This window comes from Protobothrops mucrosquamatus, unplaced genomic scaffold (genome assembly GCF_001527695.2).
Source record: "Protobothrops mucrosquamatus isolate PMUCROS unplaced genomic scaffold, P.Mucros_1.0 scaffold14, whole genome shotgun sequence".
In the NCBI taxonomy this organism is placed as follows: Eukaryota; Metazoa; Chordata; class Lepidosauria; order Squamata; family Viperidae; genus Protobothrops; species Protobothrops mucrosquamatus.
The window spans coordinates 1970929-1990471 of NW_015386401.1; the positions used below are offsets into that span (position 1 = coordinate 1970929).

General features: G+C 44.9%; 1 protein-coding gene across 1 annotated transcript; it reads right to left on the reverse strand.

Annotated features, from left to right (window-relative positions):
• Positions 1-6423: 6423 nt before the first annotated feature.
• CERS1 (ceramide synthase 1) lies at positions 6424-18962 on the reverse strand. The gene is made up of 6 exons (XM_015810724.1): positions 18820-18962; positions 16849-17029; positions 15793-15954; positions 13390-13537; positions 10329-10462; positions 6424-6523 (listed from the first exon to the last, which is right to left on the reverse strand). The coding sequence occupies exons 1-6, from the start codon at positions 18932-18934 to the stop codon at positions 6481-6483; spliced, it is 783 nt and encodes a 260-aa protein (XP_015666210.1). The 5' UTR covers positions 18935-18962; the 3' UTR covers positions 6424-6480.
• Between the last annotated feature and the right edge of the window lie 581 nt (positions 18963-19543).

A 19543-nucleotide genomic window follows, 5' to 3' on the forward strand; every position in this document is an offset into this window, starting at 1 on the left:
CATATTGCAGAGACTTGTCCAAATCCAGCCATTCTGGAAGGATTTTGTGAAGCCAACTGTTGTGAGAAATGTGGTGCCATGAACATTGATTTATTGACTAGCTAGATCACTGCCTTTTCTACAGGCCTTTCTTCCTCTTTTTCACAACAACCTTAGTAGTTTCTTTACAACCCTGAACTTGCCTGAAGGGGAAGTACATCCATTTGCATTACAATGGCCGTTCTGCCTCCCATTTAGCTTTTGCTGAACAAGGATTAGAGGCATTAACAAATAGAGAGGGTTTAACCCACAGCAGTCCTAATTTTTACATTTCTATTTTTTTATTATATTGTATGCTGTCCAGAGTTGCCCCAAATAGCAATTATAAATTAATAATCACTAGTCCTGTGGTAGGAAGTGGTAACCTGAGACACCATCATCTCTCTCTTGCAATATTGCTTCCAGCTATATTTTTCTTCAAAGGCTCGACATCATGAAAACTAAGCTCTAAAAATGGATCATCCCAAACTCAGAGAAAAATAAAGTCTCCTGTCTCATCTGGCCATGCTTATCATTCATCCCCCCCCCATCTTTCTAAAAGAAATTAAACATCCCTCTGCCCCCAAATGTTCACCAAAACCGGTTTCAGAAACTTGGTTGGTGTCTAAATCATGTGTAGTTTAAGATTTCAAGCAAGGAAATATTGCATCTCATCCTCCATTTTTCCCCCCTCACAATTATCCTATGAAGTAAGGTGGAGTAGGAGGGAAGGAGGCAGGTACCTGAAGTTTGAGGACAGATGGGTGAGGACAGATTGCAACTTGCACCTCCCATTTCCTACTCCAGCATCTTTTCTGATCAACCTCACAGCCTCTGAAAGGAATTCTTGCTCACCTTGATGTCTCCGGAAATGCCATTTTGAGGCCTCCCCCTTTTGGGGGCAATGAATCTTCACATCTCCCTGATGCAACCCGTTCCCATGCAAAAAAAAAAATGCCTTAGTTATGCACTTCAAAGCTCTTTGTGGCCCTAATCTTGCAGATTGCAAATTTGCTACTCCTCCACCCTTTTTCATCTAATCTATCTCACCTAACCTTTGCAGACATCAAAGTCAAGATTTTTTCCATCCTGTGGAAGTCTCACCCCCCAAAAAATCCTGTTAACCTCTGACCTTGGGGCCCTTGTGTGGTTCTGCTCCCAAAGCGTAGTTGCAGCCAGCTGCACCAGTATTTTGGGTTGGTTGAAGGGGCTGTTGAGGGATGCCAGTTTTGTGGGGGTTACAGATGTTCCTACTAAGTCACAAAGCTACGTGATCTATTGGTGAAACTAAGAATGCTTTTAAAAATCTTTGTTCAGGCATGAAACTCTTTGGGCAACTTTAACGGGCTGATGTGAAGATAAAGCAGAGCAGGAAAGAACTTTGTGCCTGAGCAGTGTGATACATGCAAGCGTCAGCTGGATCCAGTGGGGAAGGTGCTTCACTATGGCAGAAAAGAGGAGATCCAGGTTGAAGTCCCTCCTCCAACCACAGACGTTCATTGGCGGACTTTGGGACAGTCCCTCCTTCTCAGCCAATCAGGTGTAGTAAGAAAGATGGCAGGGTTCAAATCCTTCTCAAGTACAGGTTAAAGTCACACATTCAGCACAGCCTACCTCACAAAACTGTTGGGATAAAACAGACAGACACAGACAGACAGACACACACACACACACATGTAATCTGCCTTGAGCTCCTTTTACAAAAAACTAGGATATGAATCGTCTATGGCAGTGGTGGCGAACCTATGGCACGCGTCCCTCTTCAACCAGCCGCCCGCTAACTCGCTGAGGTCCCATGTGGCCAGATGCATCCCAGCATGGTTGGTTTCCCTCCCCCCCCATCCCATCCCTCCTGGCCTCCCATGGTCTCCTTTTCCCGGGCACGACCCACTGCATCTCCTCCTCAGCTATCAGCCAGCCGTCCAGCTCAGAGGCGGCTTCTCTGAACTGCTGGCGGCGGGCTGCGGAGCCCCAGAGTGCACTGCTGATGGACGCCGTCAGCGCCCATGCGCTCGCTGGCCTGTGTGTGGGGGCCGATGGTGTTAGGCAGCAGTCACCCCGGCCCCTGCCTCGCCTTGCCCTGTGACAATGGCACCCCCGCCCTGCCTCGCCTTACCCTGCAGGACGAGCCTCCTGCCCACCGCCCCACCTGCCAGAGACCCCCTGGATCTCCCCCAACCCTGCCCAGTCCCCACAGGCGTCCCTCCCTACAAGCAACATCAAGGTGACCACGCCCACCTTGGCCACACCCACCCAGTCTGCCATGACCACCACAGCCACGCCTACCCAGTGGGCCACGCCCACCTGGCACCCGGCGATAAATAAGTGGGTTTTGGGTTGCAGTTTGGGCACTCAGTCTCTAAAAGGTTCGCCATCATTGGTCTATGGAGATTCTCAGTCATCCAGGTCATGGTTGTTCCAAAGGTGCTTTTTCCAAAAGACAAAGAAATCCAGTTGCCTTTTGGAAAAAACAAATTTGGTATAGTATGTGAATTGAATAATAGTATCACTTACAAATATTGCCTGTGATGAGTGCAGAGATGCAGCTTTGGCTGTATCATATTGCAGTTGTTATAACCTTTGGAAACATTCCAAAATTTTATTGATTTTCCCCCCATCACTTTTCCAAGTGTTAACGCTAACATTCTACTGTTTTAACCTCTTAGCAGTCCTGTAATGGGGAGAAACTGGGAGAAAGACTGGCCCCTGGGAGAAATTCCATAGCTGTGGGTAAACAAATGTTCCATCTTTAAGCACAACTCAATGCCTTAATGCTGACAAGAGCATTCTGGTGTGAAAGGGGAAATTCTAAATAAGTATGGCTTAAATCACAGCAGATGGCAGCAATTTCATTGGTTGCAAAAAAAAAATATATAACTATTCAGGTCAGGGGTAGGCAACCTTGGCTTTTATGACTCACGGACTTCAACTACCAGAATTCCTGAGCCAGCATGGCTGGCTCAGGAATTCTGGGAGTTGAAGTCCACGAGTCATAAAAGAACCAAGGTTGCCTACCCGATATAGGTTAAAACTTAGCTGTTTGAGGAAAAAAACCAGAAAAGCAATGGTAAATCATTTCTGTACTGCTACCAAAAAAATTTCTAATGCTTATTTTGGCAAGCATGATCTTAGAATCTTTCCCTTTCTTAAATCATACTGAATTATACTTGATTCATTTTAACTGCATGTATATTCCATGGAAGCAAAGTTAATGGTTGGCCTTGCTGTGCCCACTTTTTATCTCCCCTTCCTACCTGGCTTTGCATTAAATGTGGATCATAGCCCCTGTTGTGTATCGGTAGTCCTCGACTTATGACCATAATGGAGCCTGACCATTACAATTGGAAGTCATGACTGTTAACTGAAGCATCCGTGTAATCACCTCAATTACGATCCTTCCGTCTCTACTCTCCCTGATGAGGTCATTAAATGAATGTGTAGGTCATTAAGTGGAGTATGGGGTACCCCGGGGAGGCCTAGTGCAGGCCTTGCTCTGGATTTCCTCCACCCCAAAGAACCCCCATGCTCCGCTTCCCTTGATCCTTCCCTTTGGCGGTCATCACAGGCCCTGGGCCTGCTTCTCATGCCACTAGGCCCCACACCCATTTCAATGGAGCTGCCTCAAAAATGGCAGTCGCTTTCAGGATCACGTCATAAAGCCCAGCAACGGAGCGGCCTGTCCTCCTTCCTTAACCCCAGCTCCGAAGCTCTTTGAAAGTTAAGCAAGGAAAAGGATGTGGGGCCCAGTAGGATGGGAAGCAGGCCCAAGGCCTATAGAGATCTGATGGGGGGGAAATTACCGGTAGGCAGGAGGGTGTTGTGTAGCATCCCTAGGGGCAGTTGTAAGAGAAAACAACTGTGTGAGTGCTGCAGTGGCTGTTAACATTGGGACCAGCTTTTAAGTCACTTTGGGGGAGGGGTGTTGCATTGTAACTTCGATGGTTGCTAACCGACTGGTTGTAAATCAAGGACTATCTGTATGTCTGCAGGTAAATTATATATACCTGTTATATATAAATGGTATATGTAATTTACGAAAAAGTAAAAAAAAAAGGAACACAGACTATCAGTCCCCGGCATATACTTTATTTCCAAGAATTCCCTATGGACCTTCTTGAAACGTAAAATGGGGTAGGGCAGTGGTTGCAGTCCTGTCTGAAAATGTCCCTGCAGGAGCAGCCACAAGAGGGTGGCAAGGGTCAGCCTCACTAGTTTGCCTTCTAGAAAATGGGTGGGATGAGAAAGGCAAACCTCGGCAGCTTTTTTTTAATGAATGGGCAAAGCCATTTTGTGAGGGGGTCTATGACAATTCACCACGGCCAACTCGCTGCAGGACAAAAGTTACACTAATAACGAAGAAATGGTGGAACAGAATCATTAAAGGATGCAAAAGGAGGGACAGAATGAAATGGGAATAGCAAAAATTAAATTATTTTATTTTATTTTAAATAATTGAATAGCATTGTTAAATTGTTCCGCAGTTGAGTTGTCCCGCAGTGAGTTGACAATGGCAAGTTGTCCCATTCCCTTTGTGAGAGCAGCCACAGCACGCTCCAAACAATATTTCTCAACCTTGACAACTTTTAAGATGTCTGGACTTCAACTCCCAGAATTCCACAGCCAGCATGGCTGGCTGTGGAATTCTGGGAGTTGAAGTCCACACATCTTAAAGTTGCTAAGTTTGAGAAACACGGCTCTAAACCTTCCGGATATAGTAGCTCATTATAAAAAAGTAGATTCTATCTAAGACTGGGATGTCCAGGGAGAAAAGTGCTAAAAATTACAAGTGTCCACAATCATGCAATTAAAACCTGTTATATTGTCTATATAAATAAAAATGTAAATGTTCGTTTGTTCAAAATCTTAAATCTCCGAAAGTTCTTCACCGATTGCTTTGAAATTTTGACACAACGTTGCATTTGAATACGTGCATGTTTTTATATACCTATATTATATAGATGTCACACTTGTGACAGGTAAAAACGTGCTTTTTTGAAAAACAGTGCCATCTGTTGGACGCTTTGAAATTGCCATTGAACATGCAATTCATTGAAACTCCCACGTGCAACATTTCCAAAGCATCTTGACATGAGAAAAGTATTGCAGAAATGCAAACTTATTGTTTGGGATGAATGCACAATGGCGCAATGAGACTGAGCCACAGCAACGCGTGGCCGGGTACAGCTAGTGGTTTGGATAAAAAAAAAAAAGGGCGGTGGTGGTAGAACTTCAATCACATGATTATAGCCACCCTGAGTTTTGTGACATATGTCTTCATCACCAGCACACATTTTTCCCTGTTTCTCCATCTTGGCAAGTTTAAAATGTGTGGACGTCAACTCCCAGAATTCCTCAGCCAGCATGATAAAAAATACAACCCAACCCAACATTTTAAACGGCACCAGGGAAAAATCACCCAGGAGGTACCAGCTCTGTCTGCTTGCAGTTTCCTGTTCTCTCACATTCCAAGTTATGTCTCAATTTTGACAGATAGACTGCCTCTGACAGGGAGGAACGACCCTGCCTGAAATGAACGGTAGTGATAGAGGAGATTCTGGGAATCAGGGGTTGTCCAATGGAAGGATGGGCAAAACTGAAAATAGACTGGTGCATCACCCATCGTGTAACTATAAATATTTCTATATTTTTTAAAAAAACTCTTTTCAGACACAATTCAGAAAACACCACCATCTTGTGAATCCAAGCCTTATTTTATATACAACCTATCCAATACACAGGTTAGACAAAACACCATCACTGTCATTTTCCTCTCCCAACTGGAACCAAGGGCAGGGCAAAAACAAACAAACATGGTTTAGAAAAGGGATGAAAGTGCCGCAGGGCATTGTGGGATACTCCTTTTCAACCCCTATTTGCAAGGCTGAAAATTCATCGATTCGCACATGTGCTTTTCACTCTTTCTACCATTGCTTTTGCCAGCTGGACATTCTGAAGAGATTTCCCCCCCGCCTTATTTCCTCCTAACCAATCAGGAATCCTAAACCCATGGGGGGGGAAACAGTTCTGCCTTCTTGGGGGCACCACAGAGAAGGCCCTGCTGGGCAGAAGCCACAGAGAACTATGCCAGTTCCTCATCCCCTCCACCTTGGTGGGAACTTTTCACACTACTAGGCGCCACTGAGGCACCAGAAGGGGGAAGCAGCTACTCTTGTGTGTGAATGCTCTGCTCCAACCTGACCGGGCCAATCATGGGCCTCCTCCTACTTCCAGCTCCATCACTGTTAATGGAAATTCAGCTTGAACTCCAACTCCAGGGGGCTTCAAAAAGAAAATGTGTAAATCGCTCCCCAATTAGCGCTTAGTTGTCAACTCTGGGCGGGAAAGGGTGGCAAGCTCTGTGGTTCTTCGGTTCACCCCTGAGCAGGCTGGAGTTTGAATGAAGGGGTCCTGGCGGGTTTCTCCAGAGTTCGGCTCTGCGCAAGTGTGGTCCCGCGAGTGCCTCTACAACCGCTTGTCTTTCACAACGCCATTCATCACATGGTTTCTGCGGAGGAGAAACAAAGGACAACTAGTGGGAAAAAAACCCCGTTTTTACTATTCTGTTGGGCTTTGGGCGTGGCTATGCAAATAAATAAATAAATAAATAAATAATAAAGTCGGAAGGGACCTTGGAGGTCATCTAGTCCAACCCCCTGCTCAGGCAGGAAACCCTATACCATTTCAGACAAATGGCTGTCCAGTCTCTTCTTAAAAACTTCCAGTGTTGGAGCATTCACCGCTTCTGGAAGCAGGTTGTTCCACTGGTTAATTGTTTTAACTGTCAGGAAGTTTCTCCTTAGTTCTAGGTTGCTTCTCTCCTTGATTAGTTTCCTTCCGTTGCTTCTTGTCCTGCCTTCAGGCGCTTTGGAGAATAGCTTGACTCCCTCTTCTTTGGGGCAGCCCCTGAGATACTGGAACACTGCTATCATGTCCCCCCTTGTCCTTCTCTTCATTAAACTAGACATCCCCAATTCCAGCAGCCGTTCTTTATATTCAGCCGGTTTGCACCACTTCGGCAGAACCGGTAGCTAATTTTTTGTTGCCCAGCCAGATAGTAAGTACCACTCATTCAGTGCCACTGTTAAGTTTGAACAGCCATTGAAGAAGTGATTGTTAAGTGAGGACTATCTGTAGGGACTTTATTCCCCAAACGTGCTTCAGGCCCAGGACAGAAACTAAAATAGGCTTTATTAAATCTGAGATTTAATTACTAAATGAAATAAGTATTTGGCAAATATTTAAAAATGCCCCCCCTTCTACCACCTCAGCCTCAATATTTAGAAAGGCGTTTATTTAATTGAAGCCTGGTAATAAGATGGTTTTAAAGAAATACATTTTAAATTGTAATGAAACCTTGAACTCATGGATTGCTGATGCCACACAGCACATCGTTTTCAATTTCCTTGCAGACGGCACTTAATAATTATGAATAATGGACACCCCTTCCCCACTCATCTCCACAAGTAATCCTCAACTTACATCCATTCATTTAGTGACCGCTGGAAATTAGAACAGCACTAAAAAGTGACTTATGACTGTTTTTCACACTCACAACTGTTGCAGCATCCCCATGGTCACAAGATCAAAATTCAGATGCTTGGCAACTCGGCATTATGATGACTGTAGGGTCCCAGGGTCATATGATCCCCTTTTGCAACCTTCTGACAAGCAAAATCAATGGGGAAGCCAGATTCACTAAACAACTGTGTTACTGACTTAACAACTGCAGTAATTCACTTTACAACTGTGGCAAGAAAGGTTGTAAAATAGGGGAAAACTCGATGAACAACGCTCTTGCTTAGCAATGGAAATGTTGGGTTCATTTGTGGTCTTGAGTCGAGGGCTACCTATATATCACAGCTGTACGTGTGTATCCATAAATATAAGTATATAATTGAGTATTTTTTTAAATGAAGATATATATTCATTTCTTACAATTGGTCAGAATGGGTGGATGAAGTGCAGCCAATTTATAATATGTTTAATAGTGGAAGATTTATTAATCTAGGAACCAGCGCTAATAGAAAAAGCAATTGGTTTGTTGTTGATACACTGCAACATCCATCAAATGGGTACCAACCTAGAACTAAGCACCAACCTAGAGAGGACCAATCAAGAACTAAGGAGAAGTTTCCTGGCAGAGAGAACAATTAACCAGGTGCAACAGCTTGCCTTCAGAAGTTGTGGCTGCTCCATCACTGGAGGCTTTTAAGAAGAGAATGGAGAGCCGTCTGTCTGAAATGGAATAGGGTCTCCTGCTTGAGTAGGGGGTTGGACTAGAAGACCTCCAGGGTCCCTTCCAACTCTGTTATTGTTATTCTGGTCCCATGATATGGGGCCCTTTGGATGCAGAACCTCTCGCAGGCAGCAGATGGAGAGTTAAGGAAGGGCACTAGTAACATGAATGGAACAGAAGGGGCAGTTCATAATTCATAACTAAGTGTCTGAGGTCCATGTCTGAAATGCATAAGGCCACAATCCAAGGCCTGTGCGGTATATTTGGATCAATCCTGAGATAGCTGTCGATGTACGTCATTCTGGCATTCAGGAAAAGCGTAAGAGGGCTGAGTCTTTGGCCCCGAGTTACAGGATTTCCACCATTTGGCATTTCTCCTACATGTGCTTAATCCTCTCTGTTGCCAAATTCTCCATTCCATTCTGCAAGTCTGTCTTTTGCTAGGTCACTCACAGAGATTTCTGGCCACATTATTTTAGGCTTTCCTGCTTAACCTATAAGACCCAATGACTGTTTTCTCCCAGCTGCTTTTATTTACTGCAGAGTGAAAAAGAATCACTGGTTTTTAATTTTGAGGTTGTGCATGGTACTATTAAATTTTACTGGTTTTTTTTTAAATTACTTTTTGAATAAGAGATGCGGACAGCATTTTCTTCTTAACCTGCTCCATTATTTGCAGCAGCTCTGTCAGTAAAAAAACTTCGCAGGCTGTTTCCTATTAAGTGCCTGCCTGAGAAAGAGAAAGACGAAGGGTACTTGAAACTAATTCTATTCTTGGTCCTCCCCTCCAGGAGTTAAAAGCATGAAATAAGGTTGTAAGTCCATTACTCTTAAGTCAGTGTTTCTCAGCCTCAGAACTTCAAAGCTATGTGGACTTCAACTCCCAGAATTCCCCAGTCAGCCTTAAAGTTACAGAGGTTGAACAACACTATTCCAGAAAAAAAAAAAGGGAGATCTCAAGTATTGGAGGGTAATCGGATCTGGGCAGAGCTAGATTCCATAATTTGCAACGGAAGGGATGCTTTTATGGACTTTGATCAGTCTATAGCAGTGGTGGCGAACCTATGGCACGCGTGCCAGAGGTGGCAGAGCCCTCTCTGTGGGCACGCACGCCATGCCCCGGAGATGGCAACTGTCCCTCTTCAACCAGCCGCCCGCTAACTTGGCGAGGTTCCACATGGCCAGATGCATCCCAGCACGGCTGGTTTCCTTCCCCCATCCCATCCCTCCTGGCCTCGCATGCTCTCCTTTTCCAGGGCACGACCCACTGCACTGCTTCCTCAACTGTCGGCTGGCCGGCCAGCTCAGAGGTGGCTTCTCTGAACTGCTGACGGCGGGCTGTGGAGCCCCAGAGTGCGTCGGTTGAGGGGCTGGCAGGCTGTGGCTGCTGACAGACACTGTTGGCCCCCATGTGCTCACTGGCCTCTGTGTGCGGGGGCCAAAGGTGTCAGGCAGAAGCCGCCCCGGCCCCTGCCTCACCTTGCCCTGCAGCAATAGCACCCCTGCCCTGCCTCACCTTGCCTCCCCTCACTCCGCAGGACGAGCCTCCTGCCCACCGCCCCACCTGCCAGAGACCCCCTGGATCTCCCCCAACCCTGCCCGGCCCCCACAGGCGCCCCCCTCCCCACAAGCAACATTGAGGTGACCACGCCCACTTTGGCCACACCCACCCAGTGTGTCATGGCCACAGCCACACCTACCCAGTGGGCCACGCCCACCTGGCACCCGGTGATAAATAAGTGGGTTTTGGGTTGCAGTTTTGGCACTCGGTCTCTAAAAGGTTCGCCATCACTGGGCTATAGATTCACTATTCCTCTCTATTTCTTCTTTCTGTGCAGAAAGAACCGTATTTGCCATCTATTTTGGAGAACTTTTAGTTGTATTGGACCTGGGGTGTTGCTAAGGGAATTATTTGGAGGAACTGGAAAAGTACTGGCATTCCTGATATTAAGGACAGGATTCACGTTGTAACTTAGCTGTTTTTGTATGCCACTCAGAAGCAACTGACCGGCTGTTGTTAGAAGGAGGAAACTGAGGGAAAGAACAGAAACCCATCGCTTCTAGACATCCTTACCCTTCCTTCCAAGAGTTGTGGAGATGAAGCTCTCTGCCCGTCTTCTTAGAGGCAGCATCAGCGTCATATTCCCGTACATCCTTCACCTCCTGCACTTGTCCCAGCAAAATCTTGGCCACAAAAACAACGATGTACTGCCGAGAGGAGAAGGGGAGAACCAATCAGCTTGCTGGATCACAGATTTTCCCATCAGGCTTTTTGGCCTCTTACTTGCTTCATCAGCCTGCCGGATCAACTTAGTGTTGATCTTCAAAGAACTTTGAGGCATTGTTTACCTTAAAGAATCTTTATTCAAGTAGCATAGCATCGGCACGCACATAGCCGAAGCCAAAATCTGAATTCCCCTCCCCTGAGCACATAGTATCAAAGCACAATTCCCTCCTCTAATAATTCAGGGCTTTTCAACCCTTTCACCCATTGTACCACTTTTAGGATATGGCAACATCCGAGTACCACCAGTCGCCTAGCAAGGTGTCAAAAACTTGGATGACCAAAAAAAGGAAAAAAGTGATAAAGTACAGGTAGTCCTCGACTTACAACAGTTCACTTAGTGACTGTTCGAAGTTACTATGGCACTGAAAAAAGTGCCCCCCAAGCCACAGCCGAGCAAGACACCTGCCTGCCCACCCGGCGGTGCTCTTCCTCCTGTCCGAGGTTTTCATTGTTTTGAGCATTTCTGTTGAGGATTGGCAGTGCGGATGGGGTGGGGGTGTGTTTGGTTTTTATTTCCCCCCTCTGCTGGGTGGTTGCAGCAGGTTTTGGTCACTTCACATGACCCTGGGGCACTGTGACCGTCATAAATATGAATCAGTTGCCAAGCATCTGAATGTAAATCATAAGACCCCGGAGATGCTGCAACATTCCAGCTGATTGGCGCTTCTTCTGGGCTCAGCAGAAGCACCAGGATCAGCGCCAAGCTCCAGCTGAAGCCTGGTGTTGATCCTGGCTCTTCCACTGAGCCCTGACAGCCCCGAAGAAGCACTGATCCTGGCGCTTCCGCTGAGCCCTGACAGCCCTGCAGCTCCAGCCGTCTCTCGCTCAGACTTGTCTGGTGCTGCCACCGGTTCAGCTCATTCCCCTCCCCCACTACCACTTTTCTAGGATGGTCGCGTACCACCTGCCAGGTGCCAATGTACCACAGGTGGTACCCGTACCACTGGTTGAAAAGCCCTGCTCTAATTAATAGTCATAAATCACATTCTCCAATTAGTTTGAAATGCCGGCTTTCCCTCCAGTTCTTCAACGCGCCATTTCTTATTATCTCTTATTTCAAAAAACCTTGGTTCTCACCCTTATACAGTATTGTTATGTCTAACTAAACTCCCATGCACATTCCTCCTGCTCCCCCCCCCCTAGTATCACCTAATTCTAACTCTTAAGAGTAAAACATAAAGTAAAGGAAAGTGGCTACATCTCCAGATGTTGTCAAAGCAAGAACATCCGATGTTAGCAGCGTTGACACTTAGCATATGGGGATATCCACTCCCAGATTCAGATCTACATTCAATGGTACGGAGAGATTTAAGATTCTCTCTTAGCCTAGCTAATTTCCTGACGCGAGGATAATGTGTGATCTGGATATTTAGAATCAGTCTGCTGCCAGAGAAAACTGGATCAAAGGCCAGACACATCTCAGGTTTCTTTCTCTGGGACCAGTAGTTCCATGCAAAACCATGTGAATTTAAAACAACTGATCGATGCAGTAAAAACAGTATATACTACAGGTAGTCCTCAACTTACAATTCTTTTAGTGACTATTCAAAGTTACAACGGCACTGAAAAAAAGTGACTTAGGACCATTTTTTTTCACACTGATGACCGCTACAACATCCCCATGAACAAAATTTGGATGTTTGGCAACGGCTTCATATTTATGATGGTTGCAGTATCCTGGGATTATGTGATCCCCTTTTGAGACCTTCTGACAAGCAAAGTCAAAGGGGAAGCCAGATGCACTTAACAACCAGGTTATTAACAAGTTGTTAAGTGATTCACTTAACAACTGTGGCGAGGAAGGTCGTAAAATGGGGCAAAACTCACTTAACAGAAACGGGCTCAATTGTGGTTGTAGGTCAAGGACTACTTGTAAAAGGCCCATGAAGAGCACAATTATATTTAACAGGACTATACTATGCGCACACACAGGCTCTCTCTCAGGACCTTGGAAGCACGCCTTCTCTGTGGCAGTGCCTGTGGAAAAAGTTTCCCACCAAAATCTGAGGGCCCCCACTGTGTCATTTAGAACAGCCAAAAAGCCATAAGTTCTTCACCCAGGCTGTAGAGGAGCGAGGGAAACTTTATCTATTTCTTGTTAATTTTATTGTAATTTCTTGGTTCACTTCTGTGAGCTACCTTGAATCGTTGAGAGTTGAATAGCATACAAGTTAATAAATATTTTTTATTATTACTGGAGTTCAGCGGAGGTGTAGGATCTAGGCCCCAAGAGGGGTAAATGAATATAGACTTTATAGCAGATATTCTCATTAGTGGCCCCAAAGTGCTGGAACAACTGGCTCCTAATCAAGGAGAGAAGCAACCTAGAACTAAGGAGAAACTTCCTGACAGTTAAAAAAATTAACCAGTGGAACAACCTGCCTCCAGAAGCGGTGAATGCTCCAACACTGGAAGTTTTTAAAAAGAGACTGGACAGCCATTTGTCTGAAATGGTATAGGCTTTTCTGCCTGAGCAGGGGGTTGGAGTAGATGACCTCCAAGGTTCCTTCCAACATCATCACCATCACCATCACATTACTACTACTACTACTACTACTACTACTACTACTACTACTACTACTATTATTATACCCAGCATCCTGGAATGCTGCAACCATCGTAAATACATGCCGGTTGCCAAGCAGCCAAAGTTTGATCGCATAACTGTGGGGATGCTGCAATAGTCATACGTATGAGAACTGGTCGTAAGTCACTTTTTTTAGTGCCGTTGTAACTTTGAATGGCCATTAAATGAATGGTAATAAGTCAGGGACTACCCGTGCTTCACGTTGCTTGGAGCAGAGCTGGTAAATGCTGGACCAGCCACTGACAGGAGCCCTTTACTTACCAGGAACCAATAGACATTCATCAGCGTGAGGATAAACAGCAGCCCATTGAAGAAGAAGTAAAATGGGATATTGGGGACAGACTGGAGGCTGGTGTGGCAGGTCACATAAAGCACCTTCAAGGGGAACCAGTACAAACGGAACCAGAACCTGGAAAAGGACAGCAAAGTAGCAGAAGCAAATTTAGACCAGGACGGGGACGTCTCTGCACACATGCCTGGGATGATCAGTTGCTAATTAAAATAAGCAATCTTGCAGATAAAAGCCTGCCAAGGTGATAGGAGTCCGGGTTTTATTCAGTTAAAAGGCAAGAGGTGGATCAAACCTACACTGCATATGATGGTTTGCCAAATTTAAGAAGAAAGCTGTAACATTCAGGCAGAGATTTAAACCAGGAGTGTCCAAACCTGAGCAACTTGAAGACTTGTGGACATCAAGTCCCAGAAATTCCTAGCCAGTCATGCTGGCTAGGGAAATTCTGGGAGTTGAATTTCCACAAGTCTTCAAGTTGCCAAGTTGGACACCCCTGGTTTAAACGATAAGATGTTTTAATTTTGGAACAGGGTCTAGGTTTTTCTCTGGTTAGTATTTATTGAGAGGGGTCGTAGCTTGATCCAAGCGGCCAACAAGCTGAACTTTTGGAGTCAAGATTTGCTTACCTGACCTACCTCGAAGGGCTGACATCAATTATAAAAGCCTATTTTCCTTTATCTCCTTGCTATAAAGGTAAAGGTAACAATTTCCCTTGTTCAGTCGTGTCCAATCCTAAGGGGCGGTGCTCATTCTGTTTCTTAGCCAAGAGAGCCAGCATTGTCCGAAAATGCTTCTGTAGTTATGTGGCCAGCATGGCTATATACTGAAGCGCACTGAATACTGTTAACTTTTCACCGAAGTGGTACCTATTTATCTACTCGCGTTTGCATGCTTTCGAACTGTTCGATCGGCAGGAGCTGGGACCAGAATGGGTGCTCACCCTGTTGAATGGCATGCGGATGTTTTAACCTGGGCTGTTGACTTTCCAACCCACAAGCCCACTGTCTTAACCGTAAAGCCATCGCATCCCCTCCTCACTGTATACCCCAGTAAATTAGGGTGAGGCCATTCTGAGCTTCCTTCTCATGCGTTCTCTCTTTGTTGCTGTTAGTTGTGAAGCCGTGTCCGACCCATCGCAACCCCATGGACAATGTTCCTCCAGGCCTTCCTGTCCTCTATCATCTTCTGGAGTCCATTTAAGCTCACATCTACTGCTTCAGTGACTTCATCCAGCCACCTCATTCTCTGTCGTCCCCTTCTTCTATTGCCCTCAATCTTTCCCAGCAAGAGGCTCTTCTCCAATGAGTCCTTCCTTCTCATTAGGTGGCCAAAGTACTTGAGTTTCAACTTCAGGATCTGGCCTTCTAAAGAGCAGTCGGGATTGATCTCCTCTAGGACTGACCGGTTTGATCGCCTTGCAGTCCAGGGGACTCGCAGGAGTCTTCTCCAGCACCAGAGTTCAAAGGCCTCAATTCTTTGGCGCTCAGCCTTTCTTATGGTCCAACTTTCACAGCCATACATTGCAACTGGGAAAACCATGGCCTTGACTATATGCACTTTTGTTGGCAGGGTGATGTCTCTGCTTTTTAGTATGCTGTCTAATTTGCCATAGCTTTCCTCCCCAGGAGCAAGCATCTTTTAATTTCTTGGCTACAGTCCCCATCTGTGGTGATCTCTGTTTACTTGGCTTAATTAATGTTCTTGTTTCAGCAACCGTTTTTGCATTGTCACTTCTGTGGCTTTCTGTTATATTCTTCTTCCCAAACATTCACAGGCAGGTTTGGGCTTTGAGGGAATTAAGACTGGTTGACAGTTGCAGCTACCAGAAAGCTTTTTCCTTAAGAGCAGTCTATCTTAAAAAGGGGCAGAAGATGGGGCCACGATGTTCCACAGAAGAGTCAACAGCCAAATACAGGTAGTCCTTGACTTACAACCATTCATTTAGTGACCGTTCAAAGTTACAATAGAACTGAAAAAAATGACTTATGACTGTTTTTCACGCTTACAACCATTGCAACATCCCCCTGGTACAGGGGTAGGTAACCTTGGCTCTTTTATGACCCGTGGACTTCAACTCCCAGAATTCCTGAGCAAGCCATGCTGAGGAGAAATGGAGAGGTTTCCATGCTGAGCCATGTTGGCTCAGGAATTCTGGGAGTGATTCACTTAACAACTGTGGCAAGAAAGGAGGTAAAATGGGACAAAACTCACTTAATGACTCTCTTGCCTAGCAACAGAAAATTGGGGTTCAATTGTGGTTGTAAATCAAGGACTACCTGCGATAATTCCTCATATTCCACTCCATTTCCAGGCTGGGTCCCTGTAGATCTGAGGACCAGCCCTGAAATGAGGGCTGATAGAACCAGACTCACCAACTAAGGCTGAAGGAGACACAGCCGGCATTAGAAATGGTGTCGTTTAAACGGTGGTAAACGCCACCCCGGTACTTGAAGTAAACATTGAGTTTGGTAAACTCCAGCTGGATGTCACTAAAGTCATGAAGAAAGAGTACAAGAATCCCAATGTTGTGGTATCTGTGAGCAAGAGAAAAGTGTCATTATTATCCACGCAAAAGGTCCAAGCATTTCAATTCAGCAGGCCCCGGATGCGAGAGGCCCGTCATTCTTTTTTCTTCCTCCAACGATCCAGATAAAAATCATGTCAGCGCATCTTATTTGACAGGCTTTAAATAGAACAATACAATAGTTGCAGTGTTGGTCATGCTAGAACTGGCATCAGCAAATGGGAGTTTTGCATTAGAATACAGGTAGTCCTCGACTTACAACTGATTGGGTTGACTTTTAGTTTCCTGCAAAAAACGCCCATTGAGTACAATGAGTTTGCTTAACGACCGTGACGTTTGCGTAACGACCACACAACGTTAAGGTCACGAAATTAAAAACACTGTGTGGTAACCTGCTTAATGACAAGCATGCCTTATGACTGTAATTCTGGGCTCAGTTAAGGTTATAAGTTGAGGACTATCTATAGTCTGTCCTGGTTACAAAATGAGGGAATGCCTTATGTCCCTGGTGCAGTCACACGTGGGCAATCAATTGTCTTGCTCTCCTCTGAGCTACAAACTTATTTGAATAGAGGGGAGACTGGAATAACTCCCCTGTACACATAGTCCTCGACTTACAACCATTTGTTTACTGATCATTCAAAGTTACAGCAGTACTGGGGGAAAAACCGGACCTATGACCATTTTTTTTCACATTTATGACGGTTGCAGCTTCCCCATGATCACATGATCAACATCTAGACATTTAGCAACTGGCTCATGTTTTGGAAAATTTGGGGCTCAATTGTGGTTGTAAGTCGAGGACCACCTGTACTGTGAACATCCTGTGACATCACCGAAGCTCAGCCAATGAAGACAGTCAGCTGACAGCAGAGCAGCCAATGGATGCGCCCGGACGAATTACCTGAAGATATAGGAGAACACGATGAGGGTCAGGGTGACCACGTGGTGGATGAGCATGACGACTGAATCCTTGCGCCAGGCATCCATGTAAAGGGTGGCATATATAGAATGGGCATAAAAACTGCCTTGTATCAGGTAGGTGAGTCCAATATCCAAGGGCACCTCCATTCCCCTTTCCCAATCTGGAACACCGGGCAGAAAAAGAAGAAAAGGTGAGCTCCACACAACGGCAGCATCCAAAAGGCTCAGAATTACACAACAGACCAAGGAACTGAGCTGGCCCGATAGGAGTGAGCAGGTCCTACAGGCCGTCACTAGACAGCAAAGTCTCCTGTCAGACAATTGCTTTGATCAGGACCAAACAAATAGTTTGCAAATGTAGGTACAGATAGTCCTCGACTTACAACCAATTTGTTCAGTGGCCATTCGAAGTTAGGACGGCTACTTACGACCTGGATTTGAAGTTCTAATTGTTGTCCCTCACTGAAGTCAGATGACCACACTTTGGTTTTGCTAAAAACAAGCACTTGCTTTTGATTTTCGGCAAAACCGTTGCCAATAGCGAACAACGTGGGTTACTTAATGACCACATCTGTTTAATGACCACGGCAAAAAAGATAGCAAAATCAAATCAATCACAGTCCCCTGATTGACCCGTTTTACAACTGTGACGAATCAGGCTCCATTACGGTCGTAAGTCAAGGACTACCGGTAGAAGCTTTTGAGCTTATCAGACCAGCAAATGCATAAAAGCTAAGTCCAGCATTGTGATCAAGAGGTCTGCAATTAAGATCTAGTGACAGGAGAGATGAAAATTACAGGAATTCAGTCATATTTTGGATTCTGGGGAGGAAAAAAAAATCAATTGATGATGTTCACTGTCCGAAAACATAAACCCGCAGCTTTTTTTTAAAGAAAAAAAACTATTTAAGACAACAACAGATCCCTTATTCACCTTGGAAATGTGTTAGATTTCTTTTTTATAATTTCAGGCAAAGCTTTTATAATAACTGTTATAATAAATAGTTATTGTAATTCATTATGCAAAGAAACTTGTAGTGATACGTCTAAGGAGGTATCAGCTTTTAAAATTGATGTCCACAAATTTATTACAGCATCAAACATACAGCACGGGTATTGAGATAGCTTCAGAAATGTCAATTTTATTAATTCGTTTATCAAACTACTACATTAAATAAATAAGAGTTTTCCTGAACGAAGGACATTTGGTTTCATTCCTTTCAGACTAACAGGCCACTTCTAATCTGTACTACAAATCCCATCCCATCCCTCAACTAAGCAGCCTCATCTCACTGGAAACCTAACATTTCTAGAAGGCGACTCGTGTAAAAACCCTTACTATTAACCCATTGCCAACTTTAAAAAAAAAATGCCTTTGTAAAATATTTATCTAATTTGTATCTCTGAAAATCTTTAGCAGTTTACAGTTAAAAAGAGGCTGTTGATTTTTAAAGAAATCAAACACCCTGCCCAGGCACAAACTTCACTTTTAAAAATGTTCGATCCCCAAAGACTAAATTGCAAACTTTTTTTTTTTTTAACAATTTTGTTTCTGCTTCAAAATCTCGCAGCAAAGCGTCTAAAATGAAAGAATTCTCCTGAATGGGATGCTCTCTGTCCCCCAACGAAGCCTGGAAGCATGTCAGGTGAAACAAATAAAGGTTTTTGAAGCTATCCTTCCAGATTCCTCGGTTACGTTATGTGGGGAGGCAGCACTAGGCTCATTTACCAAATGTAAATGACCCAACGTCACATTCCCTAAATCAAGGATGTCCAACCTTGGAACTTTTAAGACTTGTGGACTTCAAGTCCCAGAATTCCCCAGCCAGCCATGCTGGCTGGGGAATTCTGGGAGTTGAAGTCCACAAGTCTTAAATTTGGCAAGGTTGGACATCCCTGCGCTAAATAAAAGCTTTCCCACCCCCCAATATGGTCACAATGCTTACCATACCATAAAAAACCGAAGGTGGATCATGGAAAAAGGGGTATCCAGCAAAGAACAGCAAGTAAGTGCCATATAACCAGGAGATGCAATAGAAAGACAGTTTCCAGGCACTTTCAGGCATCTTAGCAGCATCCTTGGGGGGTAAGTGAGACCACTCAGCGATGGGCTAAAAGAGAGAACAAGATCAGTGGGACCAGGTGATCGCTGATCTTCCAACTCTTCACTTACAACTGGGGGCTTCCATTGGCTCCCACCTGAGCAATTACACCTGTGGATACAGGTAGTCCTCGACGTACGACCCCAACTGAGCCCAAAATTTCTGTTGCTAAGCAAGACAGTTGCAAAGAGAGCTTTGCCCCATTTTACGACCTTTCTTGCCATAGTTGTTAAGCGAATCACGGCAGTTGTTAAGTTAGTAACACGGTTGTTAAATGAATCTGGCTTCCCCTTTGATTTTGCTTGCCAGGAGGTCGCAGAATGGGATCACATAAACCCAGGACACTGCAACCGTCATAAATACATGCCAGTTGCCAAGCATCCGAATGTTGATCATGTGACCACGGTCATAAGTGTGAAAAATGGTCATGTGCCCCTTTTTTCAGTGATAGTCAAGGCCATGGTTTTCCCAGTTGCAATGTATGGCTGTGAAAGTTGGACCATAAGAAAGGCTGAGCGCCAAAGAATTGATCAAATTCTTGCTTACAACTGCTTTCCTGTTTTTTGTTTTGTT